A 17,584-nucleotide genomic window follows, 5' to 3' on the forward strand; every position below is an offset into this window, starting at 1 on the left:
GCACCAGCCGCATTCGAAATGGTTAATAGGTTCAACAAAAAAGCAAGCGACTTGGATAATCCTGAGATGGAAGGACGGGACTATTCATTTTTGTGTGTGTTTGAGCAGAAGAGTTGGAAGTCACCACCTGTTCGGGCTGCAAAAGCCCTGGGACCGCTGCAAGGGAAGCAAGCAGAGGCGGGGGGGGCTCCCTAGGAAAATGCCAGCACAGTTCGGGAGGATGCCGGGGATGCCGCGTTCCTCAGTGAAATCTGGCTCCCTCGGGCGCTCCGGGGGAAGCCTAGGCCGACCGCCCCCGGCCCACCCGGCTTTGAAACCCGAAGCGCTTAGGAGGCTTGCGCAAAAGCCTCTCACTCCCCCCGTCTGCTCGGTGGCATGTTTCTAAAATTCCCATCTACACAACATAAACAGGAAACGTGCAGCAAAAGTCCTGTCGGTGCAAATTCTTTGCTTCCAACCAAGGGCGGGAGAATTTCATCTTTGGTGGTGGTGGGGAGCAGCGGAAGCAGCCAACTTTCCAAGTGACCCCTCAACTCTCCGTGTACCTTCCTCCAAATCCTAACAGAATAGAGAAGGCGGAAGGAAGGACCCCCGGCTTTAGGAAAAATAGGGAGGGGGAGAGGGCCATGAACCACCTCCAGGGACCGCGGTGGCGGCGCGTGGCGGGAACACGCCCGGCCGCCCACTCCCCTAGCGCTGCAGTCTGTGAGGCCAGCTGAGGGTGGGGGTGGGCTGGCCGCCCAGGCTTGGGGCCGCCGAGCCAGTAAGGGTGGGGGCGGGGGAGGAGCGGGCACGAGGCGCCGCGCAAGCGCAGAGCGCCCCTCGGTTGTCAAACATGGCTGAAGAGCTGCCGCTGACGCTACTGCAGCTGCAGGGAAAATGCTGAGCCCTCCCGGGCCGGCTGGGCGGCGGCGGCGAGGGCGGCGACGGGGACCCACTTCCCGAGCGCGGCGGCGGCGGCCATGGCCCGGCTGGCGGACTACTTCATCGTGGTAGGCTACGACCATGAGAAGCCAGGTAAGGGTGTGGGGCGGTGCCGCCCCCGGGCCTCCCCGCCCCCGCCCCCGGCCGCTGTCCAGTGGGCTCCGCGGGGCCGGGCATCTGGGCCGGGCGTCGGGGAGGGCCGGGCCGGGTCTCGGAGGAGCTGGCGGTCGGCGTCCGGCCTTCTCCGCGGGGCTGAGCCTGGCGGTGGGCGTGGGGGGCCGGCACGACTGGAGGGGGAGGGAAGATGCCGCGTCTGCCTAGCCCTTGGGCGTGCTAGCTGGGCCTGCGGGAGGCGAGTCGGGGTCGCGCGACCCTCCCTCCAGAGGCATCTGGGTACCCGGGGCAGAGCCCTGGAAGTGGGCCCAGGACAGCAAGGCTGGGAGGGCGGGAGCCAACTGTGCTAAGTTCCTCGGGGATAAACTTCTGCCCTGCATCCTGAATGAGTAACCCGTGACGCAGGGGGTTGTCCTCTCCGAAAGGAAGTGCCGAGAGTCCAGTGCTACCTCACCCCTGTGCTGTTGGGGGCCTAGTGATCGTCCCAGGGAACACGTGGTGCCAGGGAAGGGGAAAGGATTCTTTGCACTTTTACACCTTTCTAGGAAATGCTCCCTATTCTTTCAGGACAAATGAGACAATGTCATGACTTGTCTTTTAACTAAGGACAGCCAGCTGACCGCTGAAGGTGATCTTGTTTCGCTTTAATGTGTTTTCATTGTTCTTTTTGTCACATAATTTTCTTTGTAAGAAACAATTAGGCAAATGCATTGTATTTTACACTTTAATTGATGGACTTCCACAACTTAAGAGAATTCAGGGTTCATGCATGTTTATTTCTGTATTTGCATTCTTTTGTGTTACTATGTAGCTAAGCATAATCTAATAACAGAATGAGATGGGGAACCACTTCTATTTCAGGGCAATTCTAGTCCCACATTTGCAAGGAATTTTAGATATCAGCTCTACATCCCTTTCATTTTTCAGAGATGCTGAGATTGTGTTTTCCATTGGTAGCCCAGAATACCATTGTTCCACCCACTCTTGGTCCACTGTCTCTTTCATTGTTTCTCCTTTAAGAGCTTCCTCTCCTTTAGTGGGAACCTTTCATGTTCTTTTCTCTCTCACCAGTCATGATCTGACTGAGATCAATTGTTAAAAAGAAAGATTAAATTTTTAATCACCTGGCTTCAAAATTTTATTTCCTAGTAATTTTGCATAGTCTGATGTTTCTTTTCTACCAAGATTAAGTGTGGAAAATCAGTTTTTTAATCTTGTTTAGTTTTTAGTGACATTGTTCCACCCCCCTCCCCCCTTTTTTTTTTTGAGGTGGAGCTTCACTCTTGTCGCCCAGATTGGAGTGCAATGGCGCAATCTTGGCTCACTGCAACCTCCGCCTCCTGGATTCAAGCAGTTCTTCTTTCTCAGCCTCCTGAATAGCTGAGATGACAAGTGCCTGCCACTGCGCCTGGCTAATTTTTGTATTTTTTAGTAAAGATGGGGTTTCACTATGTTGGCCAGGCTGATCCTGAACTCCTGACCTCAGGTAATTCGCTGCCTGGGCCCCCCAAAGTGCTGTGGTTACAGTCGTAAGCCACCCTGCCCAGCCACCTCCGCCTTTTAAACGTTTTTGAAACAAAAACAGACTTGCAAAAAAGTTGCAAGAATGGTACAAAAAATTTCCTCTGAACAATTTGAGAGGAAGCTGTTGATTTGATGCCCCGTCATCCAGAATACTTTAATGTGCATTTTCTACAAACGAATATTCTCCTACATGATCACAGTCCAATAACTAAAACAGGAAATGCATAGTGATACAGTACTCCATCTGGTTCTCAGACTGGTTCAAGTTTTGTTGATTATGCTGTTAATCTCTTTATTGGCAAAAGGATCCAGTTTAGCAATATGTGTTGCATTCATGTTATGTGTCTTTTGTCTCCTTCAATCTGGGACATTTCCCTTATCTTCTCTTGACTTTAATGACCTTGACATATTTAACAGTTACAGGTCAGTTATTTTGTAGGCTGCCCCTCAATTTCAGATTGTCTGTTCCTTCATGATTAGATACATGCAGATATGCACTTGGGAAGGATATGGCAGAAGTGATTCCCACTGCATCCTGTCAGGTGGTGCACAATTTCACTTTGTTTCATTGTTGGTTATTTTTACTTTGATTGCTTGATATAAGTAATATCTGCCAAGCTTCTCCACTATAAAGTTAATAGTTAATTGTTTTTGTGAGGTACTTTGAAACTATGTAAATATCTTGTTCCTCACTAAACTCTTAATCCTTTGTTCATTGACATTTACATGGAGTCATGGTTTTTCTCTGTGTGTGTGTGTGCACGCGCGTTCGTGTGTGTGCCCAAGCCTTTAGTGGATTACATTCTGTTACTATTTGCCTTAGTCCATTCGGGCTGTTATAACAAAAATACCTCAAACTGGGTGACTTATAAAAAATAGAAATTTGTTTTTCACAGTCTGTAGGCGGAGAAATCCAAGATTAAGAATCTGACAGATTCAGTGCCTGGTGAGGACCTGATTCCTCATAACCATGTTCTCACTTTAACCTCACGTGGCCTAAGGGTCAAATGAGCTCTTTGGGGTCTCTTTAAATAGGGAACTAATCCCATTCACAAGGACGCCACCCTCATGATCTGATCACCTCCCGAAGGCCTCACCTCATAGTACCATTATCTTGGGTGTCAGGATTTTAACATATGCATTTTGGGAGGCAACGTAAACGTGCGGATTATAGCTTTATTTATTTTGATGGTCAGATTGTTCTTCATTTGGGCAATGAGAGCTGTTCAAGCTGGCTTCTGTTTTCTTATGGTACATCCCCATCACTCTTTGAGAACGTCTTTTTAGTTTTTGGCACAGAACCTGTTCCTGGCTAATCAGGTACTTTCCCTGCCTTGGTTCTGGAACCAGCCATTTAGGGATCCCTGGTTCCTTTTAGTGGAGAATAACATTTAGAAGCTAAGATCTCAAGGCTCATGTGTTTACTGCTGTTGGGCTGTTACTGCTTCCAGGTCCTCTTAATGGTCAGGGATGGGAAGTGTAGGTATGTATGTGTATTACTTCTTCCAGGTCCTCTTAATGGTCAGGACAGGAAGTATAGTTATGTATGCATAAACATACATGTGTATTTGCATGTGTATTTATTTCTTATTTCTGTATATTGAAAACTATGAATTCATACCGATACCTCCAGTTTCAGTCAAATATTCCAGATTCTATTCTAGTTTTCTCCTTTTTCATATTGTAATTTTCTTCTCTGACAGTAAGAAATCTGGCTTCCATCATCCTTAATGTATTTACTTATTGTTCAGTCTCCCATCTTCATTACCATCCACTCCTCTCCCTGCTGGGACTTGGATTTTTCATTCCATCTTCTCCATCCCCCTACCTCAGTCTGGATCTAAAAGTCCATATCAGTATGCTTCAATGCAGGGATACCCTCCCTGGCGCTGTGGCTCTGACTCCCCATGTTGGTCTTTCCACTGTCCGTGGACACACTTCTTACCCCACTTAGACTCTGACATCCTGCAGTGGGCTGCTTCCATTGGAAGACATCCTTCTCGCTCTGTCTGTACTCCAGTGCCCTTTGCCAGTTTCCCCCTCCTGCCTTAATGCTCGGGCTCTGATCCAAAATGTTTGGTTGTTCCCTTACCACACAGACTCCCTCCTTAGCTCCCTTGATCTATGACAATATGACAAGCTCCACCCCAGGAATCCACCTCCACCCCAAGGGTACCATGAACTGCCCTTCCCACAGCAGGAAAAGGGAAGGAAAAGGAGGATTAATTTTTTAAGTAACACAGTCCAGAAGCTTATATAAATTGTAGAATGTCGTTAGTGAAATGCATAACTTTTTAACTTGGGAAAATTCTTTAGTCATGTTGATGGCAGTGGGGAGGTGCGGGCAGTGGCAGCGGGAGCAGCAATGACACTGGTGGGTCCCCTGTGCCCTGTGTACCTGAGGCAGCCGACTGCACCCCTGCCACCCTTGAGCTGCTGAGCAGGACCTGCCTTTAGGTCCAGAGCCTCCTGGGCGCCTGACCCTGGCCCTCTGTCACCACTGTTGCCCACCAGTGCTGCGGGGAGGATATGAGTAGGAGGCAGAGCTGGAGCTGTGGTTTGGGTGTCTGGGGTGGGAAACGGGAGCAGTGCCTGCTTTGGGACCTAGCCAGCAACGTGGTCACTGTACCCACCCTGCCAAGGGCTCTAGGTTCCTGTGCCTCTGGGGAAGCTCTGAGCAGGGCCACCCAGGGCTGTATCCCTGGGGTCTGCCATGCATCGGGTAATTGCCAGGCCTGACACTCCCAAGGGCTGGGTCCAGGACCCACAATCTGTTTCTGGCAGGTCCACGAGCCGGGTGAAGGGGAGCTCGAGGAGCCATTGCTCCTGCCCTGGATGCTGGTCTGGGCCCAGTGAGGACCTGGAGCCCCTGCTCCAGGCCACAAAGGGGCATAATGGGCTGCACACTCAATGGAGCTGGCAGAAGCTGGAGCAGGTAGCAGCCCCACCCTCCTGGGCGTGCTGCAGCCACCCAGGTCAGGGCTGTGGACCCAGGCCTCCCTGTGTTCTTGGGGGCCATAAGTAGGAGCCCCCCGCCAACCCAACACAGCTGCAGCTGCCCCAGTCAGGGCTGTGGACCCAGGCCTCTCTGCACTCTTGGGGCCAGGGAAAGCAACTCTCCTGCCTTTGCAGGCTCGGAGGTGCCTGCTCCTGCTGCCTCATATCTCCCTGCTTCTAGTGCCTGCACCAGTCTCGGAGTGGGGTTGGAGCCAAGCCAGGGTGCTGTCAAGCCCAGCCTGGTGTGTACACACTTAGGTCAGCGCTGACACACCAGGCCTCTGCCTCCTTGGCTCCCTCTGGACTTTGGGTCCTGACAAGCACCATTTGAGCGGTTGAGGGTGGCTTGACACTGGCCTGCAGGTGTCCCTTGATGTGAACATCTTAGGTATAATGGATGGTGGCAGGAAGCAGACAGGCTTCTGGGCAGTAAGGGGTAGGTCCTGGTGAGGCCCCAGCTTCAGGCCAGGAAGGGCCTGAAGGGTAGGGGCTGGGCTGCCAGTGTTATGGACTGGAGTGGGGACTTGTGGTGCCTTTTCTGGGCTCACCTATGGACAATCAGTTTGTACTTTCTCCCCTCTGGGGCTTGTAAAAGCCCCAGGCTCTGCGAGAGCAGAGCAGAGGATGAAGAGATGACCAGTTGACCAGCTACAGAGAGGAGCTGCCCTCTCTGCTGAGAGCTGCAGAGACTAGGGGACAACCTCCCTAAAGAGAGGAGCTTCCGCTCTAGGGTCTCTCTGCTGAGAGCTGCAGAGATAGGATAGCCTGCCTGCAGAGAGGAGCCTCCCACTCTAGGCTAGGACCTCCTCTCTGCTGAGAGCTGCAGATAGCAGGACAACCAGCTGCAGAGAGGAGCTGCCCTCTCTGCTGATAGCTGAATATCTGTTGGGATGACCAGCTGCAGAGAGGAACCACTCTCTCTGCGGAAAACTGAATACTTGCTGGGATGACCTGCCTGCATAAAGGAGCTACCCTCTCTGCTAGGGGCTGAGCACTCATCAGGATACCCTTGCTACAGAGAGGAGCAGCCCACTGTGGGTCTTTGAGCTGTTCTGTTGCTCAATAAAGCTCCTCTTCATCTTGCTCACCCTCCACTTCTTGTCTGGGTACCTTATTCTTCCGGTTCACAGGATGAGAACTCGGGGCCTGTGAATGGTGAGGGTAAAAGCTGTAACACAAACGGGGCTGAAACGTTTCCATTGCTTACCATGTTGCACGTGAAGGAAGGGAGAGAAGACCTGTGGCCCTTCAGGGAGCCCAGACCGTAGAGCTCCCCGAGCTAGAGCTATGACTCCCATCTTTGGGGCCCTGTGGTTCCTGGCATCTCCAAGTTTCTGGGTGCCACTGCATACCCTGGTGGCAGCTGGGGAAGCTGCTCGTGGTATACCTGGTCCAGCCACAGCCTTGCAGGGAGCTGGCGCTTATGCCGGCACCTGGAGCTGCCCACCCTGTGGCAGCAACCGGCATGTCTAACAGTGTATGGCCAGACTATACGCTTGCTCAGGCACCCCTTATCACTCTGTGCCTGACTCCAGTCTCCCCTTGATGTGTGGGATCCAGGCTGGTAGCGTGAGCTGAGCGTAGTGTACCAGGCTGAGTGGGTGGAATGAGCCTAGCGGGCCTGAGCAAAATTTGGGCAGAGGTGCCATTGGCCACAGGTTTCCTGCCAAAAAAGTGACACCCTAAAGATCCCGTAACAATGTCTAATAAAATATCAATTACATGCAATAAAATTTACTATTTTAGGTGAACATTTCAATGAGTTTTGACAAATATATATATTAATGTAGCCACTACTGCAATAAAGATATATAGGGCTGGCAGCTGTAACTCACACCTGTAATGGCAGTGCTTTGGGAGGCTGAGGCTGGAGGATTGCCTTAGGCCAGGAGTTTGAAACCAGCCTGCACAATGCAGTGAGACCCTATCTCTGCAAAAAGAAAAAAAAAAAAAAAGGTAGCATGGCGTGGTGGCACATGCCTGTAGTTCCAGCTACTCCGGATGCTAAGTTGGGAGGATTGCTTGAACCCAGGAGTTAGAGGCTGCAGTGAGCCATGATTACTTCACTGTATTCCAGCCTGGGTGACATAGTGAAACTGTTGCTAAAAATATATAGATAGATAAAGATATAGAACATTTTCCTGCTTCCAAAAGTTGTCTCATGCCACTTTGTAGTCAGTTCCCTTTCTAGTATCTGGCAGTCACTGATCTGTTTTCTGTCTGTAGTTTTTGTGTTTTCTAGAATGTCATGCAAATAGTATACAGTTTTTTGTGTCTTTTTTTCACTTAGGATCATAGTTAAGATTTATCCATGTTGTATTTATTGGCAGTTGTTCCTTTTTATTGCTGAGTATGATATGATTCATCCATTCACTAGTTGAGGGACATTTGAGTTTCTAGTTTTTGGCTATGGTGAACATAGTTCTGAACATTTGCATACAGATCTTTGAATGTTTTTATGTTCATGTTTTCATTTCTCTTGGGTAAACACATAGGAGAAGAATTGCTAGGTCCTAAGTGTCTGTATGAAACTGACAAACTTTCCTAATTGGCTGTGCCATTTTATATTTTCACTGGCACTGTATGAGAGTTCCAGTTATTTTAAATTTATTACTTAAAAACATTATTGGTTGTTCTGTCTGTGGAGTAGCCATTTTTTTTGTTTCTTCTCTAATAAACTTGCTTTCACTAAAAAACAAAGAACTTCCCCTAGCTTTATTGAGATGGTAGTTACAAATAAAAATCATATATATTTATGGTGTACAGTGTGATGTTTTGATATATGTATACATGGCGAAATAATTATCACAATCAAGGTAATTAACATATCCGTCACTTCACATAGTTACTGTGTGTGTGTTTGTGTGTATGTGTATTTGTGTGCTTTTATGATGAAGAAATTTAAAATCTCTCTTGGCTGGGCATAGTGGCTCATGCCTGTAATCTCAGCACTTTGGGAGGCTGAGGTGGGTGGATTGCTTGAGTCCAGGAGTTAGAGACCAGCCTGGGCAACATGGTGTAACCCTGTCTCTCCAAAAAAAAAAAAAAAAAATCTACTCTCTTAACATACCTCATTTATGGTTTTAGTTTGCATTTTTCTGGTGACTAATGATGTTGAACACCTTTTCAGGTGCTTGTTGCCATTTGTATATTTTTTGTGAAGTGTCTAATCAAATTTGTGTTCTCTTTTTTACTGGGTTGTTTGACTTCTTATTGTTACTGGTAGAGGGTGTCCAGGTTCTTGGTGTTTTGAATAAAGAATTGGACAAAATGCACAAACAAAGCAATGACAGAGAAGCACAGATTTATTGAAACGGAAGTACACTCCACACAGTGGGAGTTGGCTTGAGCAAGTGGCTTGAAAGTGCTGGTTACAGAATTTTCTGGAGTTTAAATACCCTCTAGAGGTTTCCCATTGGTTATGTGGTGTACAACCTATGTAAATGAAGTGGATGAAGTGAAGTTACAAAGTTAGTTGGTTGGTATTTATACAAATAAAGAGGATGTTTCCTGACATAACTGAAGTTACACAATTATTTACTTGTATGTAGAAAGTTGGGGTTTTTATGTTTGATTTAGTTCTAGGATGTCCTTAGGTTCCCTGCCTGCAAACCCTATTCTCCTGTCTCAGTATTATCGAGATTTTTTTTTTCTAATTGTGGATACAAGTCTGTCCGTCCCTCCCTCCTTTTTCCCCCCTCTCCTCTCCTCCCCTACTTTCTGTCCCCTCCCCTCTCCTCTTCTTCCTTGCATTCCTTGCCTTTTTCTTTTTCCTTTCCTTTCGTCTCACTCTGTTGTGCAGGCGGGAGGGCAATGGCACAATCACAGTTTACTGAAGACTTGACCTCCCGAGGCTGAATTCATCTTCCCACCTCAGCTTCCTGAGTAGCTGGGACTACAGGTGCATGCCACGATACCCAGCTAATTTTGTATTTTTAGTGAAGATGAGATTTTACCATATTACCCAGGCTGGTCTTGAACTCCTGGCCTCAAGCAGTCCTTTTGCCTCAATTTCCCAAAGCACTGAGATTACAGCCATGAGCCACCTCACTGGCTAAATGATATACTCTTTATTTTTGTTCCTAAAATTTCTTTGCAATTAACAGTACTTACAGTTGAATTTTTAAATATTTCTATTTTATAATTGGATTAAAAAAAACCAACTCTTGTCAGCTGTGTGCAGTTGGCTCACACCTGCAATCCCAACACTTTGGGAGGCTGAGGCAGGTTAATCACTTGTGCCCAGGAATTCAAGACCAGCCTGGACAACGTAGCGAGACCTTGTCTCTACTAAAAATTAAAAAACATAAAAATGAATTAGCCAGGTGTGGTGATGCCCGCCTGTAGTCCCAGCTACTTGAGAGATTGAGGTGGGAGCATTACTTGGGCCCAGGAGGTCGAGGCTGCAGTGAGCTGTTTGTGCCACTGCACTATAGCCTGGGTAACAGAACAAGATCCTGTCTAAAAAACAAAAGCAAAACTCCTTGCCTTTTGAAAAATGCCTTTTACAAACTGGAAACACGAGTTAATGCATGCTATTTGAATTATATAGAAAAAAGAGTGCCTGGTACATCATAGGTAGTTAACGAAGATACACAGAAGCAATGACACGGAAGAATGAACACACAGTTGTTGAAATATGGGGAAAAAGCTATAAAAAAGGAGGGTAGGAGGCGGATGTGGTTATAAAAGGGTAATTGAGAGGAATTTTTGTGGTGATAAAACTTTTATATTTTGACTGGGTGGTGGATACATATCTACATGTGTGATAAAATTGCATAGAACTAAATACACACATACAACTACAAATGAGTAGAGGTAAAAAAGGAGGAAATGTGAATGAGATTGGTGGATTGTATGATATCCTGGTGGTGATTTTGTAATATAATTTTGGAAAGTGTCCCCATTGAGAGGAGCTGGGTAAAGGGTATATGGTTTCTGTATGAATTCTTACAACTGTGTATAAATCTGCAACTATCTCAAAATTAAAAGGTTAAGTTAAAAAGCTATAAGGAAGATAGAAAGATACCTTTACTGTCTTTAACTGTTAATGACATAAGGAAAGGTTATTTTATAAAATTATAGAAAAATACAAACTCCAGTGGCTTGATTATTATATCATTTTTATATGTCATTTTTTAAATTGCATTTTAGGCTTTGGGGTACATGTGAAGAACATGCAAGATTGTTGCATAGGTACACACATGGCGGTGTGATTTGCTGCCTTCTTCCCCGTCACCTATATCTGGCATTTCTCCCCATGCTCTCTCTCCCCAACTCCCTACCCACCTGCTGTTCCTCCCCCATTTCCCCACCGACAGACCGGTGTGTGATGTTCCCCTCCCTGTGTCCATGTGTCATTTTAACTTAGTCACTTTACTATTGTACCTTGTTTCCATGTGTGCGTGCACATGCGCGAGTTTGTTTTGTTTTTTTGAGCTGGAGTCCTGTTCTGTCGCTTAGGCTGGAGTGCAATGGCGTGATCTCAGCTCACTGAGACCTCCGCCTCCCAGGCTCAAGCGATTCTCCTGCCTCAACCTCCCAAGTAGCTGGGACTATAGGCAATGTGCCACCACACCCGGCTAATTTTTGTATTTTTAGTAGAGACAGGGTTTCACTGTGTTGGCCAGGCTGGTCTTGAACTCCTGACCTTGTGATCTGTCCACCTCAGCCTCCCAAAGTGCTGGGATTACAGGCATGAGCCACTGTGCCCAGCTCAGTTTTGTGTTCTTATGATGCTGTTATGTTGAGGAAAACATAGCTTGAAAACCACTGCTTTTTATGACAGTTTGATTTTGATAATTTGATATTAAGACTTAATTTTTCTGACTTTGCCTATGTACTATAGCAGAATAATTAAGAAGTATCATTAGTTTCTAATAGATGAAGTTAGCCAACTATGTTTTTCTTACTGTTTTTACTTTCACTGAGATTTGTCCAAGAAAAATTGATAATGACTACCTGGGTTAATTATTTTATATGCCTTTACCTTATTTTTTTGTTTTTCTACTGTCCATTAATACATTTATAATTAATCTATTTATCTTGGTGGTATTTAATCTGGAGTCAATTATGTTAATCATTCGAAGTTCTTGTATTTTTTTCATCTCAATCTGCTTAAGTATGTTAGAGAATATTTGACATGTTTTTTAGGCATTTAATTGTATTTAAGCAGTGTAAGAGAGATAAGCTAAAATGTAAATGTATGTATAATACCTGAAATATCACATTTTTAGACATTATAAAAATTGATAATTGATGATTATTAAACCATTTTAACACATAGCCTGAGTTTTCTCCCCTGAAATAGTTGCGATTTTCTAGTTGCTGTTAGTCGCCACCTGTCAAGAACTATTTGGAATTCACTGATTTGATGATTATTTATTGCTTTCCAGGCATTGTACTAAGTGCTAGGTTAGATACAGATGAGTAAAGAGTAAAACTCTATCCCTAACCTAGTCATTATGGACAAAGTTTTGAAATAAATAATGATAAATTACTTGAAATAAGTAATGAAAATTACTTAATTTTCATTACTTATTTATCATTACTTATTTCAAGTAATTTATCATTACTTATTTATCATTACCTATTTCAAGAGGATAGATTCATTTTACTGAGGGAGTAAGAGGAGATTTCTTATGAGAGATGATATTTAAACCAAGTTGTATAGGATGCAGAAACATTTGCTATATGAAAAAGAGGATAGAGGAGATTATAGGCAGAGAGGAAAAACGTGTGTATGTGAATGTCTTGTTACAGGAGTGGAGAGAAGTGAATATAGGTGGAAACTGAGGTAGGCTTTGATGCTTGAGGTCAGATGTGAAAAGCTCTGTGTATCAGGCTATAGAGTTTAGCCATGACTCTATAGATGGTAGGGTCTGTTGAAAAATCGTAGCTTTTAGAAAGCAAGAAACAACAGAGGAATGTGACTCAAATGGCAATGAACTGGAGGGAGAAAGACCAGTATCAGAAAGCTCAAGCATTTTTATAGTGGAAATGGCAAGGAAGTTTGAGAAATTTGAAAGTTCAGATTTAGTAAAACTTAGTAATGAATGAATGTGAGGGGTAAAGTAGAAAGAGTGGATGAGGCTAACGAAGTTTGTAGCTTGGGTAACAAGGTGAGTGATGATGCTGTGAATACAAATAGGGAATTCAGGGGAAGAAATGAACTTGGATGAGGGAGGGAATGCTGAGTGAATAGTGATGTTCTATAATCAAGGTAGAGATGTCATTTAGGTGTTTAGATATATGAGTCAGGAGGTAAGTAGAAAAGTGAAGTTAGAGATTTAACTTGGCAATTGTTAGTAGCCAGCTGATTGTTAAATATGAAGAAAAACGTGAGATTGCATAGGAAATGTGAATAGAATGAAAATAAGAGTGGCTTTGGAATTGTACTCAGAGAAAAATCAATATTCAAACGGTAGATAAAGGAGTGGCAGCCAGGAAACTAAATAGGAGTAGTCAGAGGTATTGTGAAAGAACCAAGATGGCATGATACGATATCATGGAAACTCTGGATATAGAGAATATTGAGGAGAAGGAAATAAATAAATGCCAAATGTGCTGAAAATGTCATGTATAATAAGGACTAAAAATAGGCTATGGATTTAATAGTTAAGATAACTCCGGAACATTATAGAATTGTAGGGGCCATAGTTATTTTGATGAATGTATGTCCCAAGTCATATGCTGTATAAACCTCATGTAGTCCAGTTTGTTTCATTTCTTTTTAGAAGCTCAATATCACCTGCAACTCATGGCTTGTTGAAAATGAAAAGAGGAGTCAGAGACAACTTTAAAATTCCAAACCTGGAGGTCTGAGTGTTCTTGTGATGTTATGACTTAAATTGGAAGATTGAGAATGTTTTTCTTTTAAAATTACTTATTTGTCTTTGTGGGCTTGACATAGAATGGGGTTTATTTTATAGCTATCCAAGTGGAGACTTCAAAAGATGGGACAGGTAGGGACTGGGTAGAAAGACTTGAGAGTCATGAGAGTATGTAGATTTATAAAATTGTTTAGGTGCTCCCAAGAAGTTGGCATAGAGACAGAAGAATAGAGTAGCAAGAACCAAGCTTTGGGAAACACTACTGATAAAAGGATGTAAAAGAAAAGGAACCACAGAAGGGCTTGGAGAGTTTGGAAGAGGCATTTGGTTCTCCTCAATGGTGATTTTTCTCTTTGGTGGTTTTGACTAATCATGGACATGCAGAAGAGAGACTGTTTTCAAGTTTCTGGCAGCTATAAACATGTGGTCAGTTGGATGTAAGTGGAAATGAGGAGTGCAGTATCCCATAAGTGTTCTTGAAGGGTGAGGGGATGCCTTCCTAGCTTTTCTTTTTCCTGAGACTGAGATTCTCATATGAAGGCTGTAGCCCAAGCAGCCATCTTGGGCCAAGTAGGTAAGGCCCAAACCCTAGGTATATCAAAGCAAAAAGCTAGAAAGAACCTGAGTCCCTAATGACTTATAGTGGGATTGTAATAGCAGATCTGGATAGCTACCCTCTGGATTTATTACTTTAATATGAATTTTAAAATTATTTATTTTAACATGAAAGGCTATAATCTTGTATGTTTAAATCACTGTAAATCTGAGTTTATTGTTTCATGTGGCTAATCTAAATCCAGATACACAGAGGAAGGCAAGATCAGAAGAACCAGAGAAAATGAAGGAATATTTCTTAGTGTCAAGTGTAGCAGATAGAGATCAGTGAGATGAGGAATTAATGAAAAGCTTTGCATTTCATAACACTTTAGGGTCAAAAGTTAACTGTACACATAATCCATTTTTTGTCCAGTTTTTGGGTAAAGAGAAACCAGTGAAGGCTGCCCGCCTCCCCCACCCGCAATCCCCAGTTGTTACTTGTGACTAATTACACAGCTATTGAGTGGCAAATCATGTACTAGAAGTTTTCTCATGCCCATACTCCACTACATCATGCTGTATCAAGGGTAGTTTTACCCCTAAATTGTTTCAGCTGGGATGTTTTGTTGTAAATGGATATGCAGAATTTTAACAGGATAAAGACTAGCAAGTAGAGGCAGCATATTAAGATGATTTATTTCAGTAATCTGATTTTGAGAGGTAAGAGTATCTGGTTGGAAAACTTTGGTTTTTCTTCAAGGTAAAAAGACTATTTTTTGTATCCCAGAGTCACCTGGCTTATTATTGCTCAGTAACATGTTTGTTGAATGAAATTATAGACTTAATAAGATCCAATGAGAGTTTTAAAAAACGTATAGAATAGATGTGACCATTTTAAAGGCAGAAGAGTAGAAATCAATGGAATGAGAAGAGTTGATGCTGGAGAAAGTGGGGATAGTATGTACAGGAATAAAGTTCCTTAGGACTTGGGGGTCTAAGCACGTGTATTTGGGATACAAATGTATCAGTCCAGCTTTTAGTCATCCTCTCTCAAGAGTGTGTACGTACTTTGGAAAATAAAATTGTCATTTCATTAATCTTGGAGATTCAGGTTGAGTATCCCTAATCTGAAAATCTGAAATACACCAAAATCTGAAACTTTTTGAGCGCTGACATGACACTCAAAGGAAATGCTCATTGGAGCATTTTGGATTGCGGATTTTTTGGTTAGGGATATTCAACCAGTAAGTATAATGCAAATATTTAAAAATCCAAAAGAATCCTGAAACACTTCTGGTCCCAAACATTTCAGTTAAGGGATACTGAAAACTGTATTCTATAATGATTTACATTTAAACATATCACTGATCAGCTGTAAGGACATTGTGGGAGGTGACAAGTCACACAGGGAGGTATTAGGAAAAGATAGTGGTGATGTGTGCCAAGAAGTTTCAGGGTAAGCTTTTAAATTCTAGGCACTAGTATGTAAATAATAAATTCCAAGAGACCTAACCTCTTGAAATAACTTTTTTTTTTTTTCCTTAAGAGATTGGGTCTTGTTCTGTTTGCCCAGACTGGAATACCTGCAGAGGTGTGATCATAGCTCACTGCAGCCTCAAACTCATGGCCTCAGCAGTTCTTTCACCTTGGCCACCCAAAGTGCTGAGATTACAAGAGTGTGCCAGAGCCCAGCCTTGACTTAACTTTTTGGGTAGTTTTATTTCCCAGTTGTAGGTTAATTTGTATATTATAGGTTGTTATGCCCAATATGATAAAGATCACTTTTATTAAAAACTGTTAGGAAAATAAAACCATTGATTTTAAATCATTGTATTTCTGGAATAGTATTTCTTTTCTTCTTTTTTTTTTTCTCCCTAAGATGGAGTTTCGTTCTTGTTGCCCAGGCTTGAGTGCTGTGGTAAGATCTTGGCTCACTGCAACCTCCACCTTCTGGATTCAAGCAATTCTGCCTTAACCTCCCAAGTAGCTGAGATTATAGGCACTTGCCACCACACCTGACTAATTTTTGTATTTTTAGTAGAGAAAGGGTTTCACCATGTTGGCCAGGCTGGTCTCAAACTCCTGACCTCAAGTGATCTACCCGCCTCGACCTCCCAAAGTGCTGGGATTACAGGCTTGAGCCACCGCGCCCGGCTCTGACTAATTTTTTTGTATTTATAGTAGAAACAGGGTTTCACTATTTTGGCCAGACTGGTCTCAAACTCTTGACCTCAGGTGATCCACCTGCCTTGGCCTACCAAAATGCTGGGATTACAGACGTGAGCCACTGCACCCTGCCGGTATTCCTTAATTTTAAAACATTATTGTGGTCAGAACTGAGATTATTAAATATTATAAGATTTAATATCCTATTATTGCTGAACTCTTGAAATTTTGGGGGTTGGTTATGCAATTTCTTATTGAGTTATTTATATAAAATTGTTACCATAATTTACATTGTGAAAGAAAACTTTATAATTTCATAATTTTATTTTTCCGTATACTTAATGTCTTCATCATAAAATTTATCGTAAGTTTTTTTTTAGTTACATCTGTAGGTTTCACTGTTTACTTGAAAAAAAAATGGAAAAACTAATTTTGCCTAAGGAAATATTTCACATAACTGCTTAAGTTTAAATGAATTTCAAATAGTCTAGATTGATTGCTCTAGAGTGTAGAAACAAAAAGATTGTTAACTGAGAATATTTAAAAAAAAGTTCGTGTCTTAAGGGAATATTAACACTATTGCAGGGAAGTACCAGAGAAATAATTCTCACTTTAAAATGTTTTAACAATAGTACTTAGTTAATGCTCCAGCACTGTGCTAATTTCTTGGGTCTGCCTTAATAAATTGTTGCAAACTTTAGTTTAAAATAACAAACATTCTCTCCTAGTTCTGGAGGCTAGAAGTCTGAAATTAAAGTGACAGGAGGGCCACATTTCCTCTGATGGATTTAGGGAAGGATCCTTCCTTTCCTTCTTCCAGCATCTAGTGGCCCCAGGTGTCTCTTGACTTGTGGTAGCATAACTCTGATCTCTTTCTCTCTCATCACATGGCATTATTCTCTGTTACTGTGTCCAAATCTCCCTCATCTTTCTTTTTATAAAGACACAAGTCATTTGATTTAGGGTTCACACTAAATATATGATAATTTTCATCTGAAGATTCTTAACTAATTATATCTGCAAAGACCCTGTTTCTAAACAAAGTCACATTATGAGATTCTGCTGGACGTGAATTTTTGGAGAACGCTATTCAACTCACTACAAATACAATGGTTCTTGCAGTTTTTATAATCGTAGTTGTTTGTAAATATCAGAAAATTTATCTGGATAGAACAGTGCTTAATAGGCTTAATTTTTAAAAAACAATTTTGTAACGTTATTTTGTTAGAAAATTATTCAAAAAGCAAATATATGATATAGAAATCATTCTCACAACATTACAAGTTACATCAACATCCACTCTAAATACTTCATTGAAAAATATACTGTAGAGAATTCAGGATTCCTTGGAAGACAGATACATAGCTTTGCATAAAATTTTTTGGGTTTTCTTTGTATTTTTTTTTTTTTTTTTTTTTTTTTTTTTTTTTTTTTTTTTTTTTTTTTTTTTTTTTTTTTTTTTTTTTTTTTTTTTTTTTTTTTTTTTTTTT

General features: G+C 42.8%; 1 protein-coding gene across 1 annotated transcript in view; it reads left to right on the plus strand.

Moving 5' to 3' along the window:
• The first annotated feature begins 820 nt into the window (after window positions 1-820).
• SBF2 (SET binding factor 2) overlaps window positions 821-17,584 on the plus strand; it is a 489,013-nt gene continuing 472,249 nt past the window's right edge. The window contains exon 1 of the mRNA XM_037728439.1: window positions 821-1,017. Coding sequence (XP_037584367.1) covers window positions 963-1,017 — 55 coding nt within the window. The 5' untranslated portion in view covers window positions 821-962. The remainder of the gene's footprint in view (window positions 1,018-17,584) is intronic.

Source organism: Cebus imitator, unplaced genomic scaffold, assembly GCF_001604975.1.
Source record: "Cebus imitator isolate Cc_AM_T3 unplaced genomic scaffold, Cebus_imitator-1.0 Scaffold265, whole genome shotgun sequence".
NCBI lineage: Eukaryota > Metazoa > Chordata > Mammalia > Primates > Cebidae > Cebus > Cebus imitator.